The sequence below is a fragment of the Wolffia australiana genome, chromosome 16, assembly GCF_029677425.1.
Source record: "Wolffia australiana isolate 7733 chromosome 16, ASM2967742v1".
NCBI lineage: Eukaryota > Viridiplantae > Streptophyta > Magnoliopsida > Alismatales > Araceae > Wolffia > Wolffia australiana.
In genome coordinates this window covers 3,008,041-3,027,309 of record NC_135850.1, presented here as the reverse complement: position 1 = coordinate 3,027,309, position 19,269 = coordinate 3,008,041, and the positions used below count along the sequence as shown (strand labels likewise).

Genomic DNA, 19,269 nt, shown 5'->3' with positions numbered 1-19,269 from the left:
AATTAATGTCATGATCTGTTGTGTCATGCCCTGTAGTGTCATACTCCCTCTTACGCTTCTTCATATGATCGGTGCAAAGAAGGATTGTATTATAAATCAACAAGATGTGATTATTAGCAACTTAGGGTTTTTTTTCAAAAAAAGGTTTTAGCTAGGTAGGGTGAGGAAAGAAGGCCAATCTCCAAGGAAGAGGGGGAAAGCCAGATTGTACCAACGATACATAAAAGGAGGAAGGGAGAGAGTGGAGGAGCTCAGGGTTAAGTGAGATCTGGGTGGGGTCACGCTCTGAGAACAGCCTGGCCTTCGAGGAGACCTGGATGGGGTTCAGAGACTGGAGGCAGAAACCCATCATCAGGGAATTGCAGATGTTGAGGAAGGATGGATGACAGTGAAAACTAGGGGAAAGCACAGAGGCACGTTCCCCCCGGGCCAGATAGGAAACAAAATACAATGAGCAGGCAACAAGGGAAGATAAGATCAGGGCTTGATCAAGGCCCTTGGGACTATCCAGCTGTGGTCAGGGGAGAAGAGCCAGGCTGCATACAACTACGGGGTCATCTGATAGCAGAAGTGGTTGAAGGACTCCTGGACTTGCGGAGGTCCAACAAGATCTATGGCAGCAGTTTCCCGCAACGAAGAGCGCAGAAATCTGGAATCTAGACTCCAGGTCCCTCTTCATCAGGGGAGCCTCCATGGCTGCATACATTCCAGTGTGTGGCTGGTTACAAAAACTTAATGGGAACGCAACAGTGAGGTGGCATCGAGGTCTTTCCGAGGATGGAGCTTGAGGGGGAGTTAACAGGCCTCTCATAATAGAGGCCCGCGGAGTCCGGATGGGGTACCGAACATGGGAGATGATGGAGACCACTTTTCAGACGTTTGGCCATTTATGTAGAATCATTTCAACAGGATTAGTCTCCGGAGACCCCAATGTGGTGTTAATGGAAGTGGAGGCCATGGAGGTAACTCAGATGCTAGGACATATATGGATCAGAGGCCCAAACTGGAACTTCATGATTAGAGATCAAGAATCGGGTGCACAATACGGAGATCATGCGAAGTCTATCATCAGGGCTGGGCAAGTGGAACAGGAGACACGGTTTAATTCATTTTCTTCGGTTGGGCAAAGACTCAGGTCCGCTATACAAGAGGTAGCACAAGTAGAGGTTTCACGTGGGCAAACGTCCACCACTGCACGAGAATAAGAAAAAGTACATATCGACTCAAAGCAAGGAAGCCTACCATTAAACCCAGCCCAGGCAGAGACAGAGTCATTAGATGACGCCAAAAAGAGTCCAAGCGCCCAGGAGAAAAGGGTGCAGCGAACAACGAAAGTAACTTTGCCGAATGAAGAGGGAAGTGGTCAGCTGGGGGAGCCAGGGACAGCATCACAGTGGAACGGCTCACTGATAAGGTCTGACGCGGAAAGGAATTGCAACAGAGACATAGTTAAGGACATGAAGAGTTCCAGAAGAATACCAGATCACTAACAGAGCAAAGAAGCAACAATAGCTATACTAGAAGGCGCCTAGGGGCATCACAGAGGCTGGGTAGGCTCATGCTAGGGGATATAAGACACTACAATGGCGTGGTATACAAGAGGGGAAAGGTCCTTCTACGAGATGATGCAGGGGACGTGCATGGATGAAGGTGGGGAAGAGCAGCAAACTCACGCTCGTGGAAGCAGAGACAGGAGAGGGAGGACGCTAGAGCCACAGTAGTGGAGGTGGAGGGGGAGACGAGGATCACACAACAGCGCCCAATTGGGAATGGAGCGATGAGTACCGAAGACAAATCAGAGGGTAAAGGCACGGAGCAGGAAATGATTTGCATGGAGAAGAAGGAGAGCAACCCGGTAATGGTCCAGACGGCATGAGAGTTGGCCACAGATGCAGAGCTAAGGAATCGGCAGACACAATTGGGGAGCGCACGAAGGATCACGAATGAAATGCATTTCTTGGAATGTATGAGGCCTCAGAGATTGCCCGAAGACATAGAATAGTTGGGTGTTAGTTGCAAGAGTGGGGAGCTACGGTGGTATGCCTGCAAGAAACCATGATGGAAGGATGGGAGGCAAGGGAGTGTTGTACGGTGGGCGCAACTTCCTTGATGGTTTCATGGCAGTGAATGCAGCAAACTCAAGGGTTCTTTGAACCTAAATTAGGGGACGGAGTGTGTTTAGGCTATCGGCTAGAGGGCTGGTCAGCCCGATGCCCGATTCGGGAAGCTTTACCCTGCCTATTCGCTTTGGCAAGGAGTCCTCAAGCTTTGGTGTGATAATGTTAAGATGACACATGGAATCCGATTATGCAGGGTGAATCCGATTATGACACATGGAGTCCTCAACCTCCTGAACTTGCAACAGACCATAGGTGAATCGACAACATATCAGCGGGATAGGAGACAGTTGGGTATGGAGGGGTATACCGCTTGCAGTTCGCGAGGTATACAGGAAGATATGGGGGGAGTACGACAGAAGATGCAGACATTATTCTTACGTGTAGATTGTTTTCAAAAAAAATTATTCTTACGTGTAGATGCCTATGGAAGCAGAAAGTCATGTTAAAAGTGTGGATTTTTGGTTGGTTGTTTATTAGGAGGCGAGTAATGACACATACTCTCCGAAGGTGCATGATCTCGGACACGTCAACAGCATGTCCCATGTGCAGCCTAGGAGAGGAGGGTGGTTCTCACCTGTTTTTTGAGTGTCCTTTTGTGCAGGCCATTTGGAGATCACAGAAGCTAAGTGGGTGAACATGAGGTCAGACGTGTCATGCTGGATTTCACTCAGGGAGAGTGCAGGCAGAGGACGTTTGAGACGGGGAAGGGCCCTAGCCGTGTTCTGGTTTTTTTTTTTTGGAAGAAAATAGGGCATACCACCCGGAACCAGTGGCCCACCTGATATTATTAAAAAGAAACAAAGTCATGTACACATCATTTACAGATATGACCGCATGGCCTGCTTTTATCCCCCTACCCCCCAGAAAGATACTAGTGCCTCATCGTCGAATATGACACTCTCGACTGAAGCCTTTCCTCCCTTGAACACCACTTCGTTTCGGTGCAACCATACCACCCACAGCACTGCGAGAATTCTCCCCCACTCCATTCTGCTTCGGTATCCAGCCGTCGAGTGACTGATGCCCAAAAATCGTTGTCTGAGGAGATATTCACCCCTGAAATCTGCTGCGAGGCCCATAGTCCTTGAGCGAGGTAAAATGTGAAGAAAAGGTGTGACCAGTCTTCCTCGCCCCCAGCACACAAGGGGCAGTCAGCAGGCCCACCTCCGCCGATAGACCCGTGTGACGATTTTCCGTCTTCTCAACAACCAGCCGAAAATTCTCACTTTAAGAGGAATCTTTAGTTTCAGCATTATGTGACATGCCTGACTGACTTCTGGGTCATCTCTCACCACCCCTCGAATCTTCAAGTATGCATCCTTCACCTAGAAAGGTGGCCCCCGCCATACCCATCCGTCTCGATAATCTGCTGATGGGCTGAGAGGTCAGAGGATCTCCTGCATTCCCAACAACTCCTCAAACCGGAGGTCTGATAATGTCTCTGAGAGGGTTGGGACCCAAGCCCCGTCCCAACATTCGCTGACTGTGGCAGTTGGGTTCCTTGTTAGAGAAAATAGTCTGGGAAACTTTAACTTCAAGGGACCTTGTTTTGACCAGTTATCATGCCAGAACCAAAAGCCTTCTCCATCTCCCAGTTTGGGGTCAAATAACTCACGTATGTGAGGGATGATTTGATGTAGGCTGCGCCAAAAAGGGGACTCCCCCTTACTTCTCACCCATCGCCTTTCCCACTCCATATCTTGGCCATATATGTCTCTTAGGACATTGAAAACCAGACCCTCCGCAGATGTCATAACTCGTTCGACCCATTTAGCCATCAGTGGCGAATTCATGGAGTCCAAGTGGAGAACCCCCAGCCCTCCTTGTTTCACAGGTCTACAGACCACATCCCACGCTACTAGGGGTATCCCCCTCTCCCCCACCTCCCCAAAAGAACCGCCTCATTAGTCCCTCTAGCCGCTTTGTCACAACTGCCGGTGCTTTATATACCGATAGGTAGAATATAGGGATCGCTGAGAGCACTGACCTCCAAAGTACCAGGCGACCCCCTCGTGATAACACCTTGTTCTGCCAGCCCTCCAACCTGCGCTCCACCTTGTCAATCACTGGCTGCCAGTCTGCAGCTAGGATGCGTCTCCCTGTCAGTGGAAGACCCAAATACTTCATTGGTAGCGAACCTCGGGGTGTGCCTAGCGCATTAGCGCATTGGATCTCCTCCTCCAACGATAGGCCGAATCCCACAAAGGCTGACTTTTCTCTGTTGAGACGTAGCCCCGAGAAATCAGCAAATAATTCTAACAAGGATGATATGATGTGAGCTTCTGCCGCAGCTCCTTCCATGAAGAATGTTGTGTCATCCGCATATTGGAGTAGTGGAATACCCCTGGGGTAGCTCGCCGTGTGAAAGCCGCGCAGTAAGCCGTGTTCGCACACCTTAAGGATACATGTGGCCAATGTGTCTACTGCAAGGACAAACAATAATGGGGCTAGTGGGCAACCTTGTCTGACTCCTCTCTGTGGACAGATCCATCCTCCTTCTTCCCGGCCATTGACCAAGACTGAGAAAGAGTGGGACGTAATGCATCGTCGGGAAATCCTCCAATTGAGTGAATCATCTAATCGAGGCCACCCAGTCCTCGGGAAATCCTCGCTTTCGCATGACGGACCACAGAAATCTCCAATCAAGTGAATCATAGGCTTTTGCAAAATCCACCTTCCAAATAAAGCCCTTCATCCTGTTTCTTTTCCAAGCTGAAATGATCTCCCCCCCCACCACTTCACTGTCTTGCAATTGTCTTCCCGAAATGAAGGCCGATTGGAAGGGTCCGATTAGGCCCCCAATCAGCCCCCTCAACCGGTTAGCCAACACCTTGGCGATGATGAGATAGATAGAATTCAACAGAGCAATGGGTTGGAAGTCACCCACATTCACCGCTCCCGAGCACTTGGGCAACAGAAATAGATGTGACCGATTCAGTCTTTCCATGCCAAAGTTACCCATCCGGAACTCTTCCAATGTATCCATCATGTCTGAGCCTACAACATCCCAGAATTCGCTAAAGAAGAAGACTGGGAGTTCATCAAGGCCCGGGGCTCTTCCTCCATTCAAACCTTGGATCGCGTTCTGTACCTCTTCCACGAAAAACGGCTTCACTACCTCATCCTATTGTGCTTGTGATAACCAAGATATGCTTCTACCTTTCCATCTCCACTGGTTGAGAGCCCCCCCCCTTAGCGACTGTTCTGAAGTGATCTGCTAGTGCTTCTCCCACCCCTTGTGTCCCCACGACTTCACGGTTTCCCACTTTCAATCGTGGTATATGATTCGACCTTCGCCTTCCATTCACCACCATATGGAAGAACCATGTGTTGGTGTCCCCCTTCTTCAGCCGAAGTTGCCGCGACCGCTGCCTCCAATCCATTTCGAGCTTTTTATCCTCTTCCTCCACCACCTCTCTACATGTTTTCCTTTCCTTGAGTTCGGAGTCTACCAGGCATCTTGTGTCTTCAATGGAGTCCAACTGTTGGACCCGTGAAAGGGCTTCGTCTCTTCGCTGGCATCTTCCCTCTCGGATCATTTTTTTCACCCCAATAAGGTGTTGTCTTAGACCTGCCAATTTGGTGGCCAGCCTCATTGTGGCTGTGCCCTGTGCTGATTGACTTGTCCACCATGTTATCACTTCTTCTTTGAATCCCTTCTCACGTAGCCACAAGCGATCCAACTTAAAATAGGTGGGTCTGTTCTGGCCAACATTAGCTTGCCAGATAATTGGAACATGATCAGATAATGGTCTGGGAGTGCTCGTACATCTGCCAATGGATACTCTTCCAATAGGTCCACCGAACAAAGGAATCTGTCCAGGCGAGAAAATGCGATAGGGCCTCTCGTACTTCGCCAGGTGTAATTAAAGTTTGTCGGTCCCATTTCGTGTAATCCCGTCTCGGATATGAAAGACCAGAAAGCCTCTGACCCTGGATCCTGCCTTCCCATCCCATTCGGTCTATCACTTGACTCCAAGGTCACGTTGAAATCGCCTCCTAATAACAATGGTATCCCGTGAAAGAGGGAGACTACACTTTCCAGCTCCTCCCATAACCTGTGTCGATTGGCTGCAATAATAGGGAAGGAAACCGATGCCATCATGCATTGAAAACCGTCGCTCCTTTTCATTTTTACTGCCGCCACATACTGTCTCGTCCATGACCCCTCTTTAGCAAAGGTCGTCGTATTCCATGCCACCAATAGGCCCCCAGATCTACCTGTGGCATTTACAGCCACGAAGCCCTCAAAAAATTTCGTCCCACCAAGTTCCATTCTTTTGTTTCACACCTCTCCAACATCGTCTCTTATAGGCAGACCACATCGGCTCCCCATTCCCGTAAATAGCTCCCCACCACTCCCCGTCTCCCTTCATCCCGTAGACCGTGCACATTCTACGATACACACTTCATCTATGATATGATAATTGCCCTCCCTGCATCTTCTCTGGTGCCACCTCCACTACCTCCGCCAGCTCAAGCAACATCGAGTGTGTGATTTGAGTTTCCTCGGTCTCTATTTCCTTTATGTGGCTTGATGACTCTATGATCTCTTTTCCCTTGGAGTTTGGACCCTTCGGTGCTACCCCGTGTGGCTCTGTTCGAGATTTCGCTTTCTTTGATCTGCTGTCCGCAGTTAAGCGCACCTAACCATTTTGCCTGGACACCACCCAAGTCTTCTTACCATCTGCCTCCATTAAAGCCGATTTCCCCCTTCGGTAAACCACGCCCTTGAACCAGCAAAGATCTTCATTAGTTATCTGCCGCATCCTCTTCCGTCTTGGGCTTCGATCTTTCTGAACCTTGTCCACAGTGGCCGATGTCAGCGGATGGCCGATGATGCACACTCCCCCTGCATCTTGTTGTCACACCTCCATGGTAGGTCGCACCGACGGCGGTCTTGTGGGGGAGCCCCTGAATTCGCACGGTGTTGCTGGGGGAGTCTTGTGCCTTATTCTGGCCTTGAAGGTTTTTGTGTGTCCATGTGACCAGGCTGATTCTGGTAACGACTCCCATTCTATCACTTCAACGTCTAGTAACACCACGTTTGGGTCTCCGAATTCCAACCCTGTCGAGATGATACTCTTAAGCCGTCCGAATGAGGAGACCAATTTTGTCAACGTCGATTTATTGCGATACACCAATGGGACCCCGTGCATCTCCACCACGATCCCCATTTTTTTAACTCCATCAGCTCCATCGGTGGGAAGTATCCGCCGCCATCTCACCTCCGTGGTGTCGGTGATCCGTTGCTTCCAGCCGCATACCGCCACATAAGCAGCCATCGGTACCCCTCGAAGAAACAAGGTGTTGGTATCTATCCTTCGTATCTCCGCCTGCTCCAGCTTCAGGAATTACTGCCATAAGCCAGCCCGTACAACCTCGGTCTCTGGAATATCTCCGAAAACATCTCCCACCAGGCATTTTTTGAGAATGTTGGTGCCCTCATCCTCCTGTTCAATAGATATTTGGATCCTTTGTTGTCCTTGGCTTTGAATCGGGTGTCCTGTCTGCGCCTGAATTCTCTTATTATCTCCTCTTCCTTGCCCACACTCGGACTGGCGGTGTCCTGTCCTACGGCAACTCCGGCAGATCACTGGATCTCGACAGTCACGTGCGTGGTGGCCTCGCGCTAAACATCTGAAACAACTGTTTTTCTCTCCAATGAGTCTTCGCTGTATGGACCCATTTGCAGGTTGAGCCCTCTTCGCGCGACGAGATCTCACGGTCACCCATCCAACCGCTTCGTTCTCCAATCCGCACGCGACTTCTTGCTCATGTGTCGACCTCACGTGTCGTCTTGTTCCGTCTATGCCCCTGCCCGCTACAGCAACTCCAGGGTCCTCTTGTGCTCCCTCTGCATTAATTGTGTGCCCCCGGGTCTGCTCTCTCTTGCCCAGGTCCCACTCCGCCATCCTCCTTGCGGCATTGGTCCTGTTCTATCCTTCTTCTGAGTGTTGTTCAGGGCCCCCTCATCACTCTCATGTGGCCCTCCCTTATGCTGAGTGTGCATGGGTCTCTCTCCCCTCTCTTCATCTCCTCTTTGTGCATGAGCTCTGTACTTGCGCCCATCTTGGAGGAGCAACTCCTGTTCCGGCATCGCCCTCCGACAAGTATCATATCGGAAGGCATTTCGGCGAAAGCCTTCTATCGTCGCATCTCTCATGCCTCGGCGAGACCCCATTCCACCTTCACAGAATTCTCTTCGAGTATCGCGTAGCCGGCCCGAGCATTGTAAAACTTTGCCTTAGTGACTTCATTCTGAAACTCGATCTTAAGAGGCAGCCCAGCGAACATCTGTCCCTGCAAGGTTCTCAATGCAAAGACCGCGTCCTCCACCCTTCTGAAATGAACAAAGGCATAGCTTCGTCCAGGTATGAAAGCAGTAGTTTCCAGGTCCCCAAACCGTAGGAACTGCTCCAACAACATGCCCCGAGTAACTCGGGGCGGGAGGTTTCCCACCCATAGGTGGCGACTCGGCTGTGCTTCTGCCTGACCCAACGGATGACTCCGGGGATTAACTCCATTCCCCCTCTCGTCAATTCTGGGATTGAACGCACCGCGATGTTTCTCCCTTCCCCAGTCGATCCGGTCCGTCCTTCTTTTGCCGAACGAGCGCTGCCTGCAGCTGCTGCGGACAAAGAAATTGGAGAACCTCGGGCGAGCGCTGCACCGATCTGGTTGCTGCAGATAGAATTCTTCAATTGCGAACCAAACCTCCGGGATATCATGCCTCCCCTCGGCCTCAGAACGAGATGCAAAGTCGATTCTTTCTGGATATTATAGTCGCGAGGGTTCGGCCATCCTCGAGCTGCTTGCCGGCGAAAATAAGATGCTGCTGGTCAGGAGGAATCCCCCCCTTTTCCTGGATCTTTGCCTTCACTTTATCGATCGTATCGCTGCTCTCAACCTCTAGTGTGATCGTCTTCCCGGTCAGCATCTTCACAAAGATCTGCATTTCCCCCGATCGCCGGTGACTTCCGCCTCCCTCCTCCCTGCAGCGGGAGACGGTTTCAGGGATAGATCTGAGCTTGTTCCCCGAGATGTCCAGGATCTTGAGATTGACCAGCAGTCCAATGGAATCGGGAAGCGATATCAGGAGATTGGAAGAGAGGCATAGTTCTTGCAGATTCTCCAGCCCCGCTATGGCATCCGGAATGCCCTCCAACTGATTCTGGGCCAGATCGAGGATGAACAAGCCGCGGAGTCTCCCCAGCGCCTCGGGAATCAAGCGAGGCCAGGGCAGAGAGATCCGCTCTCTCCGGCGACCTCCTGGAAGAATCAGCCTCCCGCAAGATCTTGACGACCTCCTCGTCCGTCTGCTCCCCGCCGCGATCAATCATTGGATTCCAGCGGCCGCCGCGCCGGCAGCCAAGAACAGAAGATCGCTGAAAACCCACCGATTCGCCCGGGGGACTGGTTTTCTGCTTCTTTTTCTTCCTCAGCTTCGTCTTCTCCGGCGATTCGTCGACCATGATGAGATTTTTGCGAGACGGGTCGGGGTATCGCGCGTCTCGGTCGCGCGACATGGCGACGATTCTGGCACTGAGGTCGACGTTGGCTTCCTCATCGTCGCTGCTGATGCAGAAGACGACGTCGACGTGGTCTTCTTTGCGGGGGGACTTCTTGGCAGCTCTTGCTGGCGCCATGGCGACCGAGCTCGCTGATCGCCCGACAAAGGCACCTAGCCATGCTCTGGTCATTATGGGTGCACCGTAATGAGGTGGTATTTAAGGGAAAGATGATGTCATTGGACTGGGTGATACAAGATGTGGAGAATTGTATATCGTACTGGTTCAAATAAAGGAGGGAAAGAGGCCAGGCTGGTCGTACATGTATTTCTTCACGAACATATAAATCAATATTAATTTTGGGTTGATCACCAATTTCGGGTGATCTTCCCTCTTTTCTTTCAAAAAATACAAATGTTGTCTGGAAGTCATTTTTCACCATTTGATCAGAATAGAACTTTCCAGAATATAAATATTCTTAACCTATTTTCTTCCATGCTTTCAGTTACATTCTCACCCTTGAACTAAATGAATAACCAGTAACTATCCAGTCCTTGAGTGGCTTATCCTCTGCACATGATCAATCGCAATTACTATGCCTCACATGCTTACCAAAAAATTTTGAAATTGTTTGACCGCATGTTGACATTCCTGATTAGCATTTAACCGGATGTTTTTGTTACCTTTTGGGATGCTCAAACGTTAGAGAGAAGAGGTTTGGTGACGGGAGGAGCCCACCGCCCTGGGGGCAAGGAAAGAAACCCTAGAAAAATAGTAGAAAAGCTCATTTCTGTTTAATTCCTATCGGCCGCATATAGGCTATTTGACCATTACAGTTTTACATAAAACTCACTCATAAAGAAAGGAGTGACAAGTTAACCCCGCAGTTTAACAGTTTTATTCAGTTCTTTAATCACCTGATAAGATCCTATTCGGATATCAAGAAAAATGTAAAAATCAAAGTAAAAACTGTCAGATTTGTTTAGATTATCCTTAGTTTGTCTTTTTTTACTAAACCATGTATCCCGGATATGGAACGAACAAGGACATATCTGGAAACGAGAAAGATAACCAAGGTCGCTCACGCTGCTCACACGCCAAAATCCTCGGGCCAAGCGCAGGGCAAGGGTAGGGCAGCGAACGACAGATAAAGCAAGAGAAACACAGGAAAGGGGGAGGCAGCTGCTTGGAAGAGAAAGCAGAAGCAACAGCTCCTGGAGGGCGGGGAGATCCTCTCCTTATCCTAGTGTGTCCCGGCCGATCCGGCCTCTCCCTGTCCCTCTCCCGTCTGTCTCTCTCCCTTCTCACTAACCCCTCTGTTCGATCTCCCCTCGTTATCTTGCTACTCGATCCTAGTATTGGCATATTATCGAAACTGATTTGGATTTCTATTTGTCTCATTCGAGACCGAGGTGTTTGCACGATCCAAAGTCCAGCATTCACGTTCCTCTCCTCCAGGGAACCGTAACAATCCCTCTTCTTATGGATCCATCACATCAGGTCCTCCAAGGCCCATAATAATGTAACCCAGTATAGGTATTGGGTAACCCTATCTTAATAGCAACGATGTATCGTTTTTCCTTGAGTCTATTCTGTTGGCAGCTATGGTTACGAACAGTGAACCAAGGGAAGAAAGAGGAACAAGAAGTCTCACAAAAAAAGCAACTCCTTTGTGTTCCGACAGTAGATTGGGATAAAGGAATCAATCGCAATAACTTCTGGATGAATTTTTTCCGGAACACTTCAATGAAGAAGCAGAGTAAAGAAGAATGAAACAGGAACAGAGAGAATTGGAAAGGAAGACCAGATTGGCTCCTTTCCCTACTCCAGAGTGGGAGGATCTCCCAAGTTCCAGTTTCCACCTCAGCGACTAGTTAGATTTGGGCCAATCCCGTTTGACCGGGGTCTGCCCTCCTTTATAAAGAATTGAGTTCTCACCAGTAAAGAGTCATTTGACTCATTTGCTGTATCCCCCTGAGAAACATGTGCTGCCTTGTATCTTCTTGGCTCGCTTGTTCCTATCATCACCTATCTTCTGATTTAAGGCAGATAGAATGGAGCAAAGTGTGTTGTTCTAAAGTAAGTTTTATAGAGTTCTTTTGCCAAAACTTATGTTTAAAGCAGTGGGATCCCCCCCCATCCTCTGCTGCAATGTCTCACACCAATTTCTCAAAGCCTAACAGAAATTTCTGTTTACCTAAGAAGACTCATTTAGGGGTTGATCAGATTAAGAAAAAGCAGTACATACAAATAAAATTTGTCGCAGTACACAAGAAAATCAAGCAAAACCATCTATTTAGTTTGTTACCTGTGCTGAAGCATGCATTGAGTCCTCGAGCAAGGTACCTGGTGCCAGGATGAAGCCTGCTACGCCGAGCAGTGAGTGCTACCATCTGTTCCAAGGAACCACCCAAACCAAGACTTCTACACTCTGCAAAGCCCTATACATTCTTTAATAATACAACCCTTTCTTATTCAAAAAATAATAATACAAGACAAAAGCATGCTAATGAATTTAGCTAAGCATGACTAATTGGTATTACGGCTTCATTTGAAGAAATTAAAAAAAAACTTTTGGAGGACTTGAACCAAAAGAAAGTATTAACATTACTTGAGCTTCCCCCAGAAGCTCAAGTTCAAAAACCTGAATGGATGGCATACAGATGGAAATCAGGCAACATAAAAAATTTAATAATTGTACCTGTAATATATCTTTATATAAATGAAAGTTACTGTATTTTACAGACCTTCACTTTCCCTTGACTTTGAAATCGGTTTATCTAGATTTTATTTTCGAATACATATATTTATCTAGATATAAACGTATGAAACATAAAGTTGGGTAAGAATAAAACCATATACCTGCAAAAGAATGACACATATTCCTGGTAATCCAATATCTTTGAACGGCTGGGACAGAAACTCGTTCCACACAAATTCCCTATCTGGATTATCAACATGTTCTTTGCTTGGGAAAGGGCGTGTGATATCCCTTGTTTCAGAAAAGTAATGCTTTCCATCGATGTCAACATCAGTGAGTTCCAGAATATTCTTCAATTCCCCTTTTCCTTGAGGTTGAGCATATTGAAGTGGAACTTTAATCCATTCACTTTGGGCCACTGTGTACACGCATCCACCACCAGGGAGACTTGGAATCGTTGCCTCTAGTTTTTTGGCAACCAAAAGAAGTCCTAGACTACCCAGCGCAGCATAACCAAGAACTGCACAACCATAAATCACACTCCTACATTTTATTCTTGACCCATCTGTTACATGCCTCAACGCTTCTTCTTCGGAAATAAAACATTCATGCCCTAGCTTTCCTCGGTATCGCAGTGAGCCCATCGTGGGATCGATGGATATAACCTGGGTATCCTTTCTCATCGATAAGCTTACAATGATGTAAACTTCATTGCTTTCTAAAACCACCACAACGATGGATGTATTCCTCGGAGGAATCACTGCAATGAGATTTAAACAAAATAGGAAGCATGAGAATCACAGGAAAGACATGAAACTGTAGTAATATAACTACACATTAGATAATAACTTCTACTTGTATAATTCCTATGTTGTGAGAATTGACAATTGGGCACAGAAAAACACGGAGATAGGGGAGGAAGAAAAAAGAAACACAGAGAAACAAACATCTCTTTCGAAGAAAGACTCTACTGGAATTTACAATGCTGGAGATTTGAATGGAGAAGTCCATGCAATGTAAACTCTGTATCATTTCAAGAAAAACGTTCCATGATCCATTCCTATTGCATCATTCAGTTTTCATAACAATCCGTGCATTAAGGATATACACTAGACAAAGTCCTCGAAGCCATTCGTGAATTTCAAAACTATAATCTAGAATAACTCAGTAAAATTCTCCAGATCACACTTCTCAAGATATGCGAGTTTACACTTCCCAATTTCAGTTTACAATGTTACAGCGGAGTAAAACAGCGAAATCAGGTGTTCTTTTTCACCACTCGAAAACAATTTTCCAGAACTAAATTCAGGCGGGCTCCTTATATGAACCAATTCTTTCTGGCTCCGAAAAGGCTGACATTAGAGGACATCAAATTTAATAGCTCCCCGAAAAAGAAAGAGAACTACTGCTGACGGAATTACCTTGAGTCATCGCCATTGAATCTTCTTCCGCAGAGCTCTGTGATCGAATAATAGGTCATAAAAAAGATAATTCAGCCCGGCCCAAAGGGAAATCCATCTGTTCGTTTAACCTTCTCCAGACAGATCGCCGAACTGCGAAACTTGGCACACACTCACCAGAAGATTGAAAAGCAAAGAAACCGAAGGATCAAGCGATAAGAAGAACAAGAAGAGATCGTCAAATCCAAGGGGAATCAACTCTGACAGCAGCTCCCCCAAGACGTATGGAAACTGCCAAGAACTCGACTTATTTATACATATATAAATTACGACTTTCAAGATGACGATGATGATAACGAACTCGTCACGTCATCGTCATCCAATCTCGTATATTTCCTCATCGTTGATAAAAATAAGAGCAGCCGGACAACTATTTTCAGAATATGAAAAAAAAGAAAGCACCTCAAAATGAAAACCAGTGATAAATCCAAATCGATATCAATAATTGTTAATTTCTTATAAAACATTTCATAGACTTCATGGTATCATACAGCACTCAGAATATCATTTTTATCTAGACTTCATGAATATCATTTCACTCTCCTTCGCATCATATCATTCTTTTTTTAGAAGCTTCTTTAAAACTCGTAAATTTTTGGAAAGTTTCCACCAACTTTCCTGCATGAAATAAAAATGTTGGTGTACTGTGTATTTAGTGAAAATCCAAAATGCCAATTGAGCTGAAATTGAGGGCAGCTTCATCTTCTCCCTCTTTTCATCCATACCTTCAGATGTATAAACTGACGTGTGGAGCTTTATAAAAATAATCCTTTTACTTGGTTCCTAAATTTTAGTGCTAATTAATGACTAGCCTAAAATTGTGGGCTAATTTATAAATTGTTGAGCTCATTCTTTGAGTCTCAAAAGTTTGGAGAGAAGCAATAGAGTATAGGGGGAGCTGACCTGCACTAAAAATGCAAGGATCTTTGGTAAGTGTCCTCATCTTAGATTGTTTCATTTTCATCGTCATCATTAGGTTACGTCCATATAATCATCACATCGCATCATTTCACTCTCCTTCACATATTATGTCTTTCATGTAGTCGTGTCTTTATATACTTACTACAAGTCCACTAACATAAATCGTTATATCATCATATTATCGATAATTATCGTCTCGTCGCCACACATTTTCCTTGTCACTTTCCCTCATTTTGTATGTATCTTACCTCATCTCGTTAACCACCATTGAAGGACATAATATTCCTAATTAGTGTTCCTTGTGGACATGATCTGAGAATACTCATCACTAGCCAGATTTCTGGGAGTACATTTTCAAAATGACCAATTACATATCAAAACCATAATTTTCGAGACTATTATTGAACTATGTGAGGGCTTTGGGGGATGAGTTGAAGGAGATCAAGAATCATCCTTCTCTGGAATACTTTGGGGTTTGAGAAGACAGATATCACCAACATTTTATCTCTTGGTCTCCTTGGCACCCCTTATTTCCAGGTATTTTTCTTTGGGGCATTCACAACAACTTGGTTAAAGCTCATTACCAAAATTGTCTGGATACCCCCGAACAGCATTTATGACTTGTCTAAATGTGTAAAAGAATAATTGCAAATCTTCCCTGTCCTCTATCTCATTCCTTAGATTGGTACACCATATCAGAATACATAAAATTTAAACAGTCTAAGTCCCTGCCCTCTTAGGTCATACCTAAGAAACTTACACTAACATAATGAATATGTTTTCTTTTCATTTCATCATTTAAACTTCTCCAGAAATTTCATGAAAATAAATTAATACCCATGATTCACTTTATTATTTATCTTAAAGTTCACTTTAAATCATTATGTCTCTTCCAAATTTTTTATGAATAAAAGTGGCATTCAATTAGAAAAATGTTAAATAATCTTACTTAATTGGGAGAATCATCAAATTTTGAGTTACATAATAGATGGGTGTTATTCATATGATCAATTTATTTTGAGTCATGTGGATAAATTAAGTCCATATTTTAATCCCCAATATACTAAGAATACATGTTATTATACATTTTATTTCTCCTCAAACGTCCAAATTCAAGTATATTGTTATTTATGTATTTATTATCTAAACAAACCCTAATCTAATCATTGCGGAGATGGCTTAAGCTCAAAATCAAATAAAAAAATTAATGAGTGGTTCTTTGAAAGATAAATAATTTTGGTTGTTTATTTGGAGAAGATCAGTAATGCATATAGAACATTGAGATGATGTTGTGGTGATGAGAGTAACTGCATCATCTTACACAAGAACACATAAATGTTGAAACCCAGAAATAAGGATGATAGAACATAAGTGACAACCCTTAATCAATCAGAAAGGAGAGTTTATATGTATTCATATAGAGAAAATTCACACATAATATAGATATATACCTATCCAAGGAATATTTAAGAATGGATAGATGAAATATTCATAGGTTTTGATTATACATGTGAGTTATGTATTCTGAAATAATTTATGTCGTTATCACATATAGTCTTTACATGGTAAATCTACTAAATTATATCCATTTAATTCATATGATTATCTTTTAATTTTATCTACTTTTATCAACAAATTATATGAATTAATCAGTCTATCTATTTAATAACTTACCCTATTTTCTAAAAAAATGTAAAGAATGGATAAATCCTTCTATCTGAACTCCATCATTAAATTCTGGGTTTCAAATAATTTTCCCAACTATCTCCAATACTATTTACCAGACTATTTTCTTCGTTATCATGAGAACTAATTAATCTTTTGTAAAAAAAATTAAATTGTTATCATGAGGATCACATTGTTACTTCATGATTCCAGAATATTCTTAATATATTTTATTAATATTATCATAAAATATAAAATAAACATATTTTGAAGCATAATAATCAATATTATCCAATTTGATGATATATTCCTGCAACTAAATATAGCACAAATAATAAAATTTTAAAATCAAAAGAGGAAAATTCATGAAAATAAACTTAGTCTACATTATTACCGGTGGCACCAAGATTTGATGAAACTAAGTCATTGCCTTGGAAGGTAAATGAACGATGCAAAAATTAAAGTACTTTTATTTCAGGAAAAGATTCTTTTACATAAAAAACAGTGGACAAAATTCTGGGCTGGAGAAAAAATATATTATATTTTATTGTTAAATTACACAAATTTTAAATAAAATGTAAGATTAAAAGTACTATCATCAAGAATATTAAATTTCTTTGTTTAGTATTTTTTACTACTGCATAATAGAACCCATGTTGTAAGCCATAACCTTCATCCATGGAATAATGCCAATGTTGACGAGTCTAAAATAATTTAAAATCAGGAAAAATCATAATGTAAAATTATAAAGGATATATTATTCAAAAATTTGAAGTTATATCTCATATATGAGAAACATATGTATTTTATAGGGTAACTACATTACAAAAATAGTGGGGCATCTTATTTTAACATGGGAATTGCATAAACATTAGCTTCAATTTTGGAGATGGATCGGTAAAGTGCAAGATAAACATGTGTCTCTCTGAACTGCAAAATTTTACAAATTGATAAATATTTTGATAAAAGACCAATTTTAATATTATAAAAAATAAATATTAAAATAAGTATAAATAATTTTTTTTAAAAAAATTAATATATTATTTTTATAAAACCATATTTCAAAAGGCAGTGCTATTTGTTTGTTAAAAGAAGTATGTGAATACTAGTTTAATATATTGGCATCTTATTGAAAAAATGCAGGCATTAACTTAAAGGATATACATGATTATGAGTACTTCATTGGCTATAGGAATATCCCATTCATCCTGGTCTGATCCTGACAGATCTTGTTGAATTCAGTGATCCATTAATATATGCTTCTTATTTTTCTTCATTGTTCCTTGAATCAGAACCTGCTCCCACTCAGTTGTTCCTGCTCTGCTCCAAAAGCCACATATTTTTTTGGATAAGAATTGTATTATGGTTGTGGGGAGTGAATGCTGTAGAGAACGACCACATGAATCCTCGTCACCAAAACTTATCAATCTAGACAACCAAGAAAAAAACACAACACCTTCTCCAAGTGGTTGATCTTAGCGTGCTAGCTGCTGCTTTATTTATCCATAATACATATGAATAGCCTTGTACTTGTTTCATGAAATTTTCTTAACAAGAAGATACTTAAGATTAATTACTAGGGTAAATTCAAAATGAAAAAGATAAAAAAGAATATTAAGAGATGACTAATTCTATTTTTGGGAAGATATTAAATTATCTCAATTATACCCAACTCACTACCTAGGCACGGTGGAGATTCTGAAGTGCATCATGATCATAAATGAAGAGGTGGGATGGATGAATGAGATGATGATATAACCCCTTGTATTTGACGAAGGCAAATTGCGTTATTAAATTTTTAATTGTCGTTGTAATTGATTTGCCTTCGATCAAATAAAATTTATAAAAAGTTGAAACTTACTCAAAGACGTATAGATGAGAGTAAGGTCGTCTCCACAGGGACTGGCCTTTAGGTTAAATTTGATAGTCGAGTTATCTTTACTAAAATATAATGATAATACTAAATCTAATAAGGATGAGAAGAGATAAGTAATAAGAAAGTATAGAGAATATTAGTTTAATAAGGATATAAGAGAAGAGAAAAATATTTGGTTATGTATATATATATATATATGTACTAGAGATATTAAGAATAGTAAGGAGGTGAATAGTTAGATATTATATTTAAGAATAGGGGTAATGTAAGTAGTAAAGAAATATAGAGTACTTAATAAGATTACTTAGTAGTAAGAAGTTAGAAGCAAGAAGGACTTATATAGGAGTATCTAACTATAATATGATAAGTAAGGATTTTGGTAAGTAGATAGAAGTGAAGAGAAATATTACTAAGTTAAGAAGGTGGTAGAATATATTTTTATAGATTTTTATATGATAGGTTTAATAAGATATAGAAGGATTTAGTCGAACACCAGGTGGGTGTTCGACCAAATTCCCAAAAGATGGTCGAGAGAGGATTATAAATGTATTTATGTTAAGTTTCTATAGTTTTTTTATAAGTTTTATATAGTTTAGTCAAGGAGAAATCGACGATAAGAGGGCTTTTCGTCGAACGACCAGCGGGTGTTCGACGAAATGCCCGAATGAGGGTCGCTAGTGGATAGGAGTAGATTTTTTATTGTGTTTTGTTTAATAGAGGCATTTCTGTCGAACGACCGCAAGGTGTTCGACAGAATGCCTGAAAGAGACATAGATATATATATTGAATTTTTTATAAGATTGAAGGATGTAGAACTTAGGTAAATCGAATGTTGCTCATCGAACACACTAGGTGTTTGATGAAATGCCAGAAAGAGTCTTCGAATGGAAATTAACAAAATCACGGTCACGATTCCTATTGCTCGAGGATTTAAGTGTCTAGATTAAAATGAAAACATGTGAATTAGCCAAGGGATAACTCAAATCGACCTGAATCGCTCTGATTTGAAGACGAG

At 43.1% G+C, this 19,269-nt stretch overlaps 1 protein-coding gene and 1 pseudogene across 4 annotated transcripts in view; both read right to left on the bottom strand.

The window, feature by feature from the left end:
• The window catches only part of LOC144714056 (putative phosphoinositide phosphatase SAC9), a 37,640-nt gene extending 23,632 nt beyond the window's left edge, over nt 1-14,008 (bottom strand). For 3 of the 4 annotated variants that reach the window (XM_078588791.1, XM_078588793.1, XM_078588792.1), the window contains exons 1-3: nt 13,754-14,008; nt 12,494-13,092; nt 11,940-12,072 (exon numbers count right to left, since the gene is read on the bottom strand). In XM_078588791.1, the coding sequence (XP_078444917.1) occupies nt 11,940-12,072; nt 12,494-13,092; nt 13,754-13,769 (748 nt within the window). In that variant the 5' untranslated portion in view covers nt 13,770-14,008. Of the gene's footprint in view, nt 1-11,939; nt 12,073-12,493; nt 13,093-13,753 lie in introns of those variants that run through there. The other variant, XM_078588794.1, reaches the window with a different exon arrangement.
• LOC144714040 (uncharacterized) lies at nt 3,360-9,089 on the bottom strand (annotated as a pseudogene).
• Nucleotides 14,009-19,269: the final 5,261 nt, after the last annotated feature.